Source organism: Salvelinus alpinus, chromosome 21, assembly GCF_045679555.1.
Source record: "Salvelinus alpinus chromosome 21, SLU_Salpinus.1, whole genome shotgun sequence".
Taxonomy (NCBI): Eukaryota; Metazoa; Chordata; class Actinopteri; order Salmoniformes; family Salmonidae; genus Salvelinus; species Salvelinus alpinus.
In genome coordinates, this window is record NC_092106.1 from 23,418,536 (window position 1) to 23,433,202 (window position 14,667).

General features: G+C 43.8%; 2 protein-coding genes across 2 annotated transcripts in view; both read right to left on the reverse strand.

Moving 5' to 3' along the window:
* LOC139548079 (transmembrane protease serine 5-like) overlaps nt 1-9,568 on the reverse strand; it is a 33,261-nt gene extending 23,693 nt beyond the window's left edge. Inside the window, exons 1-4 of the mRNA XM_071357408.1 lie at nt 9,440-9,568; nt 8,061-8,211; nt 7,442-7,528; nt 7,024-7,137 (exon numbers count right to left, since the gene is read on the reverse strand). Of these exons, the coding sequence (XP_071213509.1) occupies nt 7,024-7,137; nt 7,442-7,528; nt 8,061-8,211; nt 9,440-9,442 (355 nt within the window). The 5' untranslated portion in view covers nt 9,443-9,568. The remainder of the gene's footprint in view (nt 1-7,023; nt 7,138-7,441; nt 7,529-8,060; nt 8,212-9,439) is intronic.
* A 752-nt stretch (nt 9,569-10,320) lies between these two features.
* LOC139548625 (G protein-activated inward rectifier potassium channel 3-like) lies at nt 10,321-13,170 on the reverse strand. Its single transcript, XM_071358411.1, has 3 exons — nt 13,010-13,170; nt 11,796-12,891; nt 10,321-11,587 (listed from the first exon to the last, which is right to left on the reverse strand). Exons 1-3 carry the CDS (start codon nt 13,154-13,156, stop codon nt 11,244-11,246), a joined length of 1,587 nt encoding a protein of 528 aa, XP_071214512.1. The 5' UTR covers nt 13,157-13,170; the 3' UTR covers nt 10,321-11,243.
* Nucleotides 13,171-14,667: the final 1,497 nt, after the last annotated feature.

Consider the following 14,667-nt stretch of genomic DNA (forward strand, 5'->3'; position numbering starts at 1 on the left):
CTTCTCGACAGTGTGGATGAGAAGACCATACGAGACCTTCACCTTACAACTTACACAACTGCTGAGGAGGTTTTCCGGGTCTTGGAGAACCGCTTTGGAAATAAGACAACTATAGCCCTTGAGATAGTAGAAGAGCTCCAAAGACTCCAAGCAGTTAAAGGTAACCAGCCCAGGAGGATTGTTGAGCTCATCCAATCTGTAGAAAAAGCCCTGGTCGATCTGAACGAGCTTGGCAAGACCGGTGCTATAAAGAACCCTCTTGTAACAAAGACAATAGAGAGTAAACTTCCTGATGGCCTGAAGAAGGAATGGCTTCTTCATGTAGCTGGCAAAGGTGATGAAGCTGAAGAAGACAAGCGATTTGACTACCTCCACAAGTTTCTTCAAGGTCAAGAAGCCATCTATGAGAAGCTGGACCAACTGAGAGAGGAGGAACCAAAACCGAAATCTGAACCTCGGCAAGCTCGAACCAGAACCTCCACCCAACTAAGCGACCAGGCTCAAGGATGTGTGGTCTGCGGAGACTGCAAGCATAAGAAAAGGCTATATTTCTGCCAAAAGTTTCGCACGCTTAAGCTGTCAGAGAAAAGAGATGCTGTCAGGAAGCTGGGAGCCTGCAAAAGATGCCTGGAGATTCACAAGGAAGGTGACTATTGTAAATCAGAGTTTCTGTGCAGGAGGCCAGACTGCATAGAACAGCGTGCTACAGAACACCACTATTACCTCTGCCCGAGAGCTGGTATAACCAAAGGGAATGTCGTCCAGAGGTCCAATAACAGCAAAGTGGGAGGTGACACAAGAGAGCGTTATACCCAAGCCCAAGAAGAGTTCATTAAAAGTCTCTCACCTGAACTTGCAGAGAAGTGTTGCAATGCCTTTTGCAACACTATAGCCAGAACCTCTCTTGTGTCCAACCAACCCAGTCTTCTAGCAGAGAATGGAATAGTGGAGTGGCCAGTCATCATGATGCTCTTAGAGGTCACGGCCAATGCAGGACAAAAAGTTGGGACTTTGATCGACCTGGCATCGGATACAAACTATATAACTCATGATGCAGCTGATCGTTTGAACCTTAGAAGTGAAGCCATAACCCTTGTTGTCCATGGTGTGGGAGGAATGAAAGTTCAAGTCACCACAAAACGGTACCTCCTAAAGATCCGGGTCCGCACAGAGCAAGGCAATGTCAGATCCCACCAACTCCTCTGCTATGGTTTGGACAGCATTGCAGAGATTCACAAACATGTGACAGCCAAAAGACTCCAAAAATTCTTTCCAGATGTCCCCCAAAATGAACTTGTTAGACCAAGACAGATACAGCTTTTGATAAGCCATAAGGAAGGGCGACTGGTCCCACAGAAAATACGCACCGTTGGGGACCTTGTACTATGGGATGGGCCATTGGGAAAGACAATTGCAGGGACACACCCTGCTCTGTTTGAAGAGGCTACAGTTACAGCACACCAGTCCAGAGCGCACTTCGCCAGATCCATGAGAACAGCAGCATTGATGTATGAAGAACATATCTGCGCCAAACCTACCATCAAGTCTTCTTATTCTGCTATTTCCACTCGGGATTTTATTGAGTGGTGGAGATGGGATAGCATTGGCGCCCCCTGCACCCCAAAATGTGGAGGATGTCGCTGCGGCAGTTGTCAACTTGGTGGCAAAGAAATGACTCTGGCTGAAGAAAGGGAGCTGGAAGTTGTTAAGGGTGGCCTGACTTATGTTGGTGCTGATGACCACAGTGATAGTCCACACTGGCATGCAAGGTATCCATGGCTCATTGACCCATCTACATTGCCAAACAACATAAAAGCAGCGGAGGCAACCTTTCTCAGAACAGAGAGACAGCTCGCCAAGGAACCGCAGTGGAAAAAAGCCTATGGTGCTCAAGTCCACGAAATGGTTGACCGCCGGGCTGCAAGAAAGCTGACCAAAGAGGATCTAACCAACTGGAATGGACCTGTCTGGTATATTAGTCATCTTATCGCACCCAACCCCCACTCTGTTACAACTCCGGTAAGACTTGTCTGGAACAGCAGTCAGAAGTACAAAGGCCAAAGTCTCAATGACCTTCTGATGAAAGGCCTTGACGTTCTCAATCCGATTCGAGCTGTCCTCCTCAAGTTCCGCCAAGGCTCCTACGCCGCTCTAGGAGACGTCAGAAAAATGTACAATTCTGTGTGGCTCGAGGCGAGGGAAGTCCATCTACACCGGTTCTTGTGGCGGGATTCAGAGGGCGATGAGGTGGAACAATACGCCATAACCAGAGTGAATATCGGGGACAAGCCAGCAGGGTGCATAGCACAACTGGCCATGAGGGAGACGGCTAACCTGCCTCAATTCAGCCACCTCACAGATGAATGCCAAGTATTACATGAGCACAGCTACGTCGATGACATCTTGACATTCCACAACTGCCGTGAAAAACTCGAAGTCATCACAAAGAATGTGGAGCTGATTCTAAAAGCAGGAGGGTTTGCACTGAAGCCTTGGGTCTTCTCAGGCCAAAATAAAGGAGAAAGAGAAAAGGCATCACCAAATATTGTTGTCCTGCCAAATCAGCTTAAGGAGGAAGACAACAAGGCGCTCTGTCTCGGCTACATTGTGGATGAAGACATGTTGCATGTCATGGTGAGGGTCAACTTCTCCAGGCGGAAGAAAAAGATGAGACTTGGGCAAGACTTACTGCTAGAATAAGTACGAGCACAGACACCAGACCCGCTGACAAGACGTGAACTGCTGAGTCAAGTTGCTGGTTTGTACGACCCAGTTGGCCTGACAACGCCATCAAAGCAAAGAGGGGCTATCTTGGTCCGAAGGGCATTCCAAGAGGCAAAACCAAAGTGCAGCATGGTCAAGGACACATGGGACCTTCCCCTGTCGGATGAGCTCCGCAAAGATGCAATTGGAATTTTTGAGGAGTACGTCCAGCTAAGCAAAGTAATGTTCCCAAGAGCTCTTACTCCACCAAAGGCAACAACTGAACCAGTCGCTGTCACTTTTTCAGATGGCAGTGAAAGCTCCTATGGTGCTGTCCTCTACCTGCGGTGGAACTGCAACAAACAATTAACAATTCGACTAGTGGAGTCAAAAGCAAAGCTGACACCACTAGACCAGAAGGGGGATGCAGTCAAAGCAGAACTTTGCGGTGCAGTCTTTGCAAGCCGCCTGAAAAAGTACTTTGAACAGCATACCCAGATCCAGATAAAAAGGTGGTACCATTTGTTAGACAGTCAGACTGTTCTTGGAGCTATCCAGCGTGAAAGCTATGGATTTCAGACTTTCTTCGCTAATAGAATTGGAGAGATCCAAGAGAGCACACGGCTACAGGACTGGTGGTGGATCCCTGGACCACTCAACATAGCCGACATTATCACTCGAGGAGCTGGGCCAAAGGAACTTGATGCCCATTCAGAGTGGCGGCAAGGGCCAGAGTTTCTATATCTTCCAGAGAGCGAGTGGCCAATTATGTTGTCAAAAGATGTGTCTGTGACAGCTCGAGAGAGCATTAACAATATGCAAAAGAAGTCATTTGTGGCAGCACTCACCAGAGCCCAAGCGAAAAGAAGTCTTCCAAGTCTTGTGGGACGATTTCCTGCTGGTGCAGCTGTCCTAAACTTGGTGGATGAGAGGCGCTTTAGTAGCCTAAAGTGTCTAATCAAGACTGTTGCTTTTATCTGGAGAGCCGCCAAAAAGTTTAGATCTGCAACAAAGTCCATCGAGACCCCAAAGTGGGAGGCGATTCCCACAAAAGGAGTTATCACCGCCACAGAACGTCAAGAGGCAATAAGAGACATCTATCTTGCTGCTCAAGAGGGGGTGACGTTCCCAACTACCACTACGGACCGCTTGGTTGTGTACAGAGAGCCAGAATCTGGGTTACTAGTCTGCGGTGGGAGAATCCATGGCTTCAGGGAGGATGGCGCTGCAGTTCCCCTTCTGCCTTTCAATGCATGGGTCTCTACTTTATTGGCACGGGAGGCGCACGATGAGGGTCATGAAGGTGTGGCTGCAACCCTGCTGAAAATGAGGAGGAAAGCCTGGGTCATCCAAGGAAGGAAAATTTCCCAAAAAGTAGTGGATAACTGCCTTTTCTGCAAAAAGTCAAGGGCAAGAAGGTGCGAACAGGTAATGGCTGACTTACCTGCTGAAAGAGCCACACCTGCAGCTCCGTTCGAGTTCACTACAGTCGACCTCTTCGGACCGTACCTTGTCAAAGATGACATCAAGAAACGGGTCTCAATGCAAGTGTGGGGTGTCGTCTTCAGCTGTATGGCCAGCAGGGCAATTCATGCAGACCTGGTCAACACAATGTCGACAGAGAGCTTCTTGTTGGCTTACCAACGCTTTACTGCAATTAGAGGGCACCCAAGAAAGATCTGGTCCGACCCAGGGACAAACTTCATCGGCGCCAAACCTGTCCTAAGAGAGCTGTACCAGTTCCTGGATGCTCAGAATAGAACTTCAATAGAAGAGATGTCGGCTCAAAAAGGTACCAAATGGGAGTGGACAATTCACCCTGCTGACTCACCTCACCGCAATGGGGCTGCTGAAGCCGCTGTTCGCATTCTCAAGAAGGCACTGCAGAGCCTGGGCAACAACACTGGCCTTAGCTACAGCGAGCTTCAGACAACACATTTCTCCTGGGCCGAGCCTCTCCAAGCGGTGAGATCAGAACATTTGACTTTGCGAACTACCCTTACAAGAGACTCAGAGAGATGCAGAACCAGGTCAACAAGTTCTGGAGGTCTTGGAGCCAGCTTGCCGGCCCAAACTTATTTCTGAGAAGTAAATGGCACACTTCATATCGCAACGTTGCTGTCGGAGATATTGTCTGGTTGTGTGACCAAAATGCAATGAGGGGCAAATTCAAGCTAGGACGGGTTGTGAGTGTTAATCCAGATGCTAAGGGCATTGTTCGAGACGTGAACGTCAAAGTGGTCCAAAGCTCCTGCCTTCCTGTCACAAAACCCGCACTAAACCGGCCATCGGCCAAAGTCCTGAAAGAAGCTACGCAAACCACAGTCCTGCACAGAGATGTTCGACGCCTGGTTGTCTTGCTACCAGTTGAGGATCAAACTCAGAGCTGACCGGCAGTATGTAGGTGCTGATTTACGATCTTTCCATCGGTTCCCGTGGGAAGATTGAGTGGGAGGTGTGCTGACAAACTGCCTGGGAGCTCCCCAGGTGAAACTCCTCCTCCTTCAATCAGTGGTGAACCAGGTGGAACAAATCTTCCAGGCAATCAGGGCGTGCCAGCACCTGGCTCTGCTGTTGTCTTTAGACCGCAGTGAAAGGAGCATTTATAACACCACAAGACCAAGGAAACTTCATCTTTGTGATCAAGGTGACTGTGCAAGTCCAAGCCCTCCACAAAACTGTGAAAGACAGCCGGTAAGCGCCATATTAGCCATGCTTGGCTAGACTGACTTAAGCAGTGCACTGCTAATGATACTCTGGAAAACACAGACTCTTAACTCTTAACTTTGATAGGACTTTTGCAGTGGTATTTATAACTTCAAATGTTGTTTGTGGGGTATAAAGGAAAAGTAAGAAGAGCCAAATTCATTGTTGACAAAGAACTTGTTTGAAATGGTTAAAAGTAATTGAAACTTTGTAGAAATCTTAGTAAACCAAGTTCTTAATTCAGTAACAAATGTATAGTCTAAAAAATCTTTGGCTAAAAAATGTAAGATTTGTCTGCTTAAAACTACTGATTAGAAAATAAATGTAATTTTTTACTACTAAAAATATTTTGAATGTATTTGGCTAAAATGCAAATTTAGAGAAAATATACTGATTCTGCTCATTTGATTAAAAATGGTGGGTTTCTATTTTGGGAAACATTTGCCTAAAAGTGGAAACCTTGTGTTTTATGGTGGCAGAAATGTGTTTATCTGGGGTGAATGTGGATAATTTTGTGTATTTGATTGGGCTGTCAACTCAAATAGTATTTGTCATCTCTTTTTTGAGGTTTTTCACCTGTTTACTGCCAACCAAAGAATGGTAAATAAAAGACAAACAACTGATTCCATGGCTGTTTATTGAGTGAAATCCAGTTAAAATCTTCATGTGGAGGGACTGTCCTTTTCAAGTGGGGAATTGCACAAGAAAGAGGTCGAAACTTGACAGGGACAGAGGGTTCCCAGTCAGACTCACCAGAGTACTTGTACCTACTAAGGCTTCAGGTCTCTTTACTGGGCAGGTGGCTATATAATGCCCTACAGCTCCACAATGCAGACAACAATTGGAGCTTAGCCTGCAGGAACGTTAATCCCTGAGCGGTTTCCTTCTTCTCCGGCAACTGAGTTAGGAAGGACACCTGTATCTTTGTAGTGACTGGGTGTATTGATACACCATCCAAAGCCTAATTAATAACTCCAACATGCTCAAAGGGATATTCAATGTCTGCTATTTAATTTTTACCCATCTACAAATATGTGCCCTTCTTTGCGCGGCATTGAAAAACCTCCCTGGTCTTTGTCTTTGTGGTATCTGTGTTTGAAATTTACTGCTCGACTGAGGGACACGTGTGTGGAGTATAGAGATGACGTAGTCATTCAAAAATCATTTGAAACACTATTATAGCACACAGAGTGAGTCCATGCAACTTATTATGTGACTTGTTAAGCACATTTTACTCGTGAACTTATTTAAGCTAGCCATAACAAAGGTGTTGAATACATATTTACTCAAGACATTTCAGCTTTTATTTGTAATAAACATATATTTTTTTGAAAAACATAATTCTATTTTGACTTTATGGGCTATTGTGTGCAGGCCAGTGACAAAAACAATCTACATTTAATCCATTTTAAATTCAGGCTGTAACACAAAAAACGGTGGAAAAAGTAAAGGGGTGTGAATACTTTCTGAAGGCGCTGTATACCTTATTTAGTGCACTACTTTTGACTGGAGCTTATGGGGCACTACATAGGAACACGCTGTTATTTGGGACATAGACAATCACACAGCCAAGATGACATCTCTGTGGTGAGTGAGGGGCTGAGAGGCACATACCTTTCCTGGGGTCAGCCACAGAGATGTCCTCAGTCACGTTACAGAAGGACGTCTCCTTGGTGTCCCCTAGCCCTGCTGGACTCTGGGAAGAGGTAGGCCTCAACAACAACCTGGCTGTGGGAGGGGAAACAACAACATGCAGAGTGAATTATAGTCGTAGTGGATGTGAAACAGATGATCTTAATCTAGCTCTGTCATTGTGTGAGACATGATTATCATGCATAGTTAATCAGCTATAACAGACTCATTGTAAAATATTGAAATACAGTGTTCTATATTCTGACATGTCGGGCTACTTCTGTCGGGCTACTTTTTTCATCCACCACAGCAAGGAATCTGTTTTGCACAAACATTAGAACATTGAACATGTCATCATTCTCTTCACACTCCATGATTTGACACTTGAAGGATGTCTCACCTAGGAACCACACTCCGACTGCTAAGCCTCCCAGAAGTCCTACTGCACACACAGCAGCCAGTACTCTCACCAGTCTATTGGCTGACACTGGAGAACAGCTGAATTAGACACTGATAAGATATCAATTGGCCTAGGTATACTGATAAAAGGCATGTTAGCTGTCTGTCACACTGACATAGAGTGGAAGAGATAGCGACACAGCATGTAACAGCCATTACACAGTCTACAACTTGCACACAACTAAGGATGTGAACAAAGCATACCACATGTAGGGAACTTGACCAGTGACAAAGATGAAGGCTTAACATTTCACAGGCAGTGTCATAATCAACTGATTTACAGTATATAAAGTCTGCATGGCAGCTGTGAGGGGTAGATGTTTACTGTACAACTTTAACTTAAGACAATGAGATACTAAAGTACTGAAGCTTAATGCTGCTATATTCTCTAATTAGATTAGACTATATAGTGTAACAGTATAACTTTAAGGGGACGGACTAAAGTTAAACTGTTACAATAGCATGCCTTGTTTGTGTACTAATTGGATAATGTTGTCAACTAATGATAGCCTGTGGTTTCAGCCCTATTAGACAGTGCACCACCCAGGCATTGACCTTACTGTGGTTTGTAGAGTGGATTCCTCTCAGCCAGGCATGGCAGCTCTGACTCTGAGCTACTCGGGCCTCTCCCACTCCTGTCTTCTCTGGGTGTAAAGAATGACTGACAGCCACAGGATTCTCAATCACAGATAATGTATCTCCATCAAGATTCTGCAACAGATGTGATGAATGCAACACACACTATTCATATCAGTCTTCTGGAACACTGGATATGAAGATAACCTATTCTTCTTGGCTGACTACCCCTCCCCTTCTACACACACGGACGCCTCCTTATTCATCCCCTTTATCAAACAGATTTAATTAGGATGACTGTGAAACAAGAGATCTCCGGAGGGTTTGTCCAGGTGTATGGAATTTGAATGGCAGGTATGTAAAGGTGCGTAGATAATGTCACAGGTGTCCAGGTGTGTGAACTGAAGCACAATGTATCATTCATAGCCATGTGTGAGAATCCCAGCCAATGTGTCAGACTTGTGCTGCAGACATATGGATTTGGGGCTCCCGAGTGGTGCAGCGGTCTAAGGTACTGCATCTCAGTGCAAGAAACGTCACTACAGACCCTGGTTAGATTCCAGGCTGTATCACAACCGGCCGTGATTGGGAGTTCTATAGGGCGGCGCACAATTGGCCCAGCGTCGTCTGGGTTAGGGTTTGGCCTGGAAAGGCTATCGTTGTAAATAAGGATTTGTTCTTAACTGACTTGCCTAGTTAAATAAAGGTTAAATAAAATAAATAAATACAATTTACTCTACACAGTACCAGACCTATGCAGCAGGTATTTCACATGCAGGTGAATCAGACTACCTACAATTGTTTTCTATTGCAAGACATAATTAAAACCAAAAATGTCAAATACTACAGGGAATTTCTAGCTCATGCAATGAGATATTGTAGGAAAATAGGATGGCATTATATATTTACAAATCCCATCTAAAAACCATCTACTCCAACATGATGCTTAAACATTGTAATTTACCCATATAATCAACAGCTGTTTTTAACCCAAAGCATGCACTGTATGCATATATTTCTCTTTAAGTTATCCTCTAGCTGTCTAGCAGATAATACATTACATTAGTAAAAAGTACACAATGTACATGTACTTGAAATACATTATGAGGATTGACAATAGATTATTAAAAACCATTAATAAATCATCATAGTTGTTGTTAAACAACATGCACGACAGCTAGTACATGTACAGTAAATAGACAGAGGAATTATGAAACAACATCTGTTGTCAGTGATGTTGACACTCAATGAGTGAGTCGATAGCCTAAAGACAGAGGGCAACAGAGAAGGTATCAAGGTGATAATGAAAGTAAATAGGGGTAAAGAGAGAGACATAGATATATAGATATGCCTGGAGTCTTACCATGTTTCCCTTGTATGTTCTGTTGTCCAGAGGAGAGTGTGGTAGTGGGCTCTTCAGCGTTCATCTGTAGGCCTGTGTTAGGTTAGAGACAGAGATGCGCTCCGCTCGCAGCTGGTCGACTATTTGCCATTTCACAGAATGCAACTCTGGATTTTCCCTTCACAAAGAGACAGTGAGGTCAGCAATGGTTCTGCGCTGTTGAATGAACCTGTTGTTTTGCCAAGGAGGTCATGGGGCCTATGGAGGCAGGCTCAACCAGTTATTTGTAGGAGGGAACATCTCCAGAGATACCCCACAAGCCACTGATAGGGCAGGCAGAGGCACAGGTTGCTTAGTAACACCCTTACCTGTGCCAACAGAGCATCCATTTGGCAGACAGAACATTATTAGCTGAACATTGTAGCTTCATGAGCAAAGGTCATAATTACAGATTGTTGAAAAGCCTCATATCATGTCAATCCCAGTCAGACTCATTTGGAAACCAAAGGTATCACATCTCTCACCAGGACACTCCAGAACAAAATGAACACTGTTCTGCCTGCTGGTGAGGTGACAGATTTTCAGTTTCTCTCTCAAAATGAACAAATAAATGCATTTGTATAGTTTTTGTTATGAATTATTAAAAAACAATTATTTCTGGATACATTTACATTTAAGTCATTTAGCAGACGCTCTTATCCAGAGCGACTTACAAATTGGAAAGTTCATACATATTCATCCTGGTCCCCCCGTGGGGAATGAACCCACAACCCTGGCGTTGCAAGCGCCATGCTCTACCAACTGAGCCACACGGGATACCCGTTACAGTATATACAATTTACTCTGCATCAGGTGCAGTACAAAAAATAACCAACCAACATTTTTTGGGGGTTGAGTGAATCATATTTTATTTGACAAGGATATACAAATAAATATGTTACTTAAAACATGATAAAATGTGGACTTTTTCATCTGTTTACAGGTAAGTATGGGTAAGAAGTATTTTTTGAAAATTTCTCTTCTACCTTACGGCAAGGTTAATTAATCCAGTAAGTTGAGAACATCAAGATGTTCCTAATGAAAAATTGTAGATTTAATCTGCCACCTAGAATGCCAGCCAGCAGAAGGTACCTTTGATATGTACTGTCTCCCATGGGCGTGGTATGGGATTAGGCCTGGAGAGAGCCAGGTGAGGAGGATAACTGCCAGCGAAGACATTCCTTACACTCGGACTGTCCAAGCACCATCCCGGAAACGGCCTGCATCTCTTTGGCTCATCTGAATAACTGTCAGATGAAATAATGTACAAGTCAAACCCACCAAGTCAAACCCACTCTAATAAGTCTATCTGTCTATCCGTCTGTCCGTCTGTCCGTCTGTATACTGTGACCTGAGGTGGATGTGGCTGTGTGAGAATGAGTGTGGGTTTACATCCAAAAACATATTGGATTGATTAAAGGGAATTGTAACACATACTGTAAATTTACATAAATATCAACATTGGCAAGAGTCTATGATGGTATGTGAATGAGATATCCCCTTTGTTGGTGAATAGACAATAATACTGACATTCATTTGTACGTTTCTCAAATCGGCACAGCACATGGCAATACAATCATTAAATGACACTCATCATTTAAATCTTAATTGGGAGAGCTTGATGTATGGGCAGTGAGATACCTTTTGTTATTTCTCGCATACTGTAAGTAGACCAACAAGAACTAATACAATTTACATTGTATAAACATTCTGAAGGATATGTACAGTGTCTTGATTTCATAAACGTTGATTAACACTTCTATGCCGACTTGTCAAACGTCAATATTTATATAAAGAACTCATTCTTACTAAGTTTCCTAGTTCCTGTGCCATTGTTATTAGTGACTGAGTTGCACAGTAACATTTGATCAGATAAATACTGGTAATGTACTTTCCTTGTCGACATGTTGGAGGGGACAGAGTCTGTGTCATGTCCAGGAGATCTCTCATGTCTTTGTCTCACTGCCATCTCTCTGTCACTGTGAGTGGCAGTCTGGACCTTATAGTTCTTATCAGAGGTCTTGTGATTGGAACCAATCCCCCTCTCAGCTAGTGGCTTGTGTGACTTAAAGCGCTGTCCCCAAAAAATCTCATCCTCCGTGTAGGAGGTCCTCACATGGAAGGCTGTGCCTGAGAAGAAATACATATTATATTATATACGTCTGCTGTCCGAACCAGGCATTAAGGATACTGTAGGTCCCTTTACCCTTGTTTTGATAATGATAACATATAAATAACTCACAACCATTAATTTGAAAAACGACAAGTTTTTCTGATTGAAATAGCCCAAACAGTTATTTTATTCCAACTCCAGATTTCCCCACCTCTCAGTACAAACCTGCGTCTTGAACGGCTCCGTCCACCATGACCACAATTTCAAAGGTCTCCCACTTTAAAGAGTCAGCGCTGATGCCCCAGAGAGGACTTTGTTCATCAATGACATGCTCCACGGTCTGGGGCTCCACTGTGAACAGCCTGGCTTCATCTGGCCCCATGCCCAGAGTCAGCTCTCTCTGCTCCAACAGGATGAACTCTCCCTCTTTGGTATGGTGAGATTTAATCAGCTTGGCTCTTATCTCTGCCACCAGCATGTGTGTCTCTTTCAGAGTCTTGACATTGAACATCAGGCACAGCCTCTCATCCCTCTCAGAGACCACACAGTGCTGACTGAATAACAGAGTGGGCAGCCTCCTCTTAGGCTTGGCTAGCTTGGCCAGGATGCAGCCCAGCATCAGGGTGTCTAACACTGATTCAATGATGGACTGTGCCATCATGAGAACCAGCCCGTCCATGCAGTTGGCTGAGGCCACTCTAGAGCCGTAGCCGTTGATGATTTGGCTGTCCATGGAGATAGAGAGGGCCGAATGGAAACTGTCCAGTTTCTCAAAGCATGGCTGCCATTGCGGGTCTTGTATGTGTTCCATATCACCACGCAGCCAGGCACCCAGGAAGTAGAGCTCTGCGAAGGCTGCCCAGGTGACGATGTAGCACAGGGTGAAGACAAATAGGATCCAGCTGTACTTCAGATCCACAAGGGTGCCGATCAGGTCACACATCTTGTTCTTGGAGCTGTATGATGAGCCACGACACATGCCATCCTTGGTGAAGTAGCGATGGTGCTGGCGACCATTAGAACTGGAACTCTTGTGTCTTTTGTCTCCTGTACTCTTGGAAGAAGAAGATGTGGCATTGTTCTGTGTTTTCTTCCCTCTACTAGGTTTACTAGAGCCTTTCTCAACCCAGGAGCTTGTATCATAACTGGAGAACCTCTCAGCACTCCTGGTCTGTCTTGCTTTGTGCTGTGATTGGATGATCCTCTGACTGACCGGCAGTGGATGCAGCTTTGGATGGTGAACAGGCATGGTGACATACTGACCCCTACTGGTGGTCCTGGAGATTTTATTGGGATTGGCTAAAGATACTCTTGTGTCCACCTGCAATGAAGACATCAAGACAGTAAGGTGTCACCTGAAATCAAACAGTGAAGATGTTGATAACAATACAATAATAAACCAGTCATCTTTGCAGTGAATATTGAGATGTTATACTGACCCTCCTCAGGTATGGCCTGTATGGGTTATATGTGTTGTGTCGAAGTGAAGCTCTGGGTCTGATGTTCTTCCTGGGGTACGGGGGAGGTCCATAGTTGCCATAGTCCCCATAGAGTGCACAACTGTTGGAGATCACCGTGGAGAACATGGCTGGAATCGCCCTCTGTGGAAACCGAGACAAACCGAAAGGAGTGTCCACCGTTTATACCGTCAACAAGACAAACTAGAAAAAAGTTTATCACCTGTGCAGGTTCAAAAATCCTGTTAACAATAATAGTTTTTAATGATGTGTGCAGGATGACACTTGTATCCAGTCTAAGAACATAGAGCAAGCGTTGACATGTCCTTGTTTGTGTCTTGTTGTAAAAACTAACGATGGAGAGGGTGGATAAGAGCAGGGCTGCTGCTCCAGTCTGTCTCCAGTCCAGATGGTGTGTAATGTGGTTTGCTTTAGCTGCCCACCATGCTCACACTAATTAAACAGAGGAGATTACATTATCACCAGCTCTTAATCAATCTGCTCGTCTACAGAGCATGACCATGGATTTCAGGAGATTACAGAGGAGATAATCCTTTTTGCACATGTGTAACTAAATTTAGCCCACCTTTCATCTTTTCAAAATGGCTCCATTACATTTGGTGGATCTCATGCTCATCAACTACATAAACAGGACAGGATAGTTCTATGTCAGCACAATCGTAATACACTAGTGGACTTTTCCATCATTGCAAACAAAGTAGAAGCTTCTTTACTATATCCAAGTCATGTTGTGTTGTCACTATGCTCTGCTGGTGGAAAAACAGTTTTCAGTATATGTGTTGGTATAGACCATAGCAATGCTGTGTTTCCATTTTTATTTTGTTTCTCGCAGTGGTGGAAAAAGTACCCAATTGTCATACTTGAGTTAAAGTAAAGATAACTTAATAGAAAATGACTCAAGTAAAAGTGAAAGTCACCCAGTAAAATAATACTTGAGTAAAAGTCTAAAAGTATTTGGTTTTAAAATATACTTAAGTATCAAAAGTAAATGTAATTGCTAAAATGTACTTAAGTATCAAAAGTGAAAGTATAAATATTGCAGCTGGCCACATTTTCTAGTTTTTTATTTATTTACAGATGGCCAGGGGAACGCTCCAACTCGGACATCATTTACAAATGAAGCATTTGTTTAGTGAGTCCACCAGATCAGAGGCAGTAGGGATGACCAGAGATGTTCTCTTGATAAGTGTGTGAATTAGACCATTTTCCTGCATTCAAAATGTAACTAGTACTTTTGGGTGTCAGGGAAATGTATGGAGTAAAAAGTACATCATTTTCTTTAGGAATGTAGCAAAGTAAAAGTTGTCAAAAAATATTAATAGCAAAGTAAAGTACAGATACCCCAGAAAACGACTTAAGTTGTATTTAAAAAGTATTTTTACTTAAGTACTTTACACCACTGGTTTTTCGATTCAGTAAGTTAGAATTACATTTTTACTGAGTTTCCATTATAAAATGTAAACACAGCATTGCTATGGTCTATACCACCACATCCCAAACCCACAAATAAACATAGAAACAAGAACATAAACAAAGGTAGTACCTGTGATGAAGAATTCCCTCTTGTTATTGACTGGATGCAGCTACTGTATGGCTGCCATTCTGCTTAGTGGTGGACA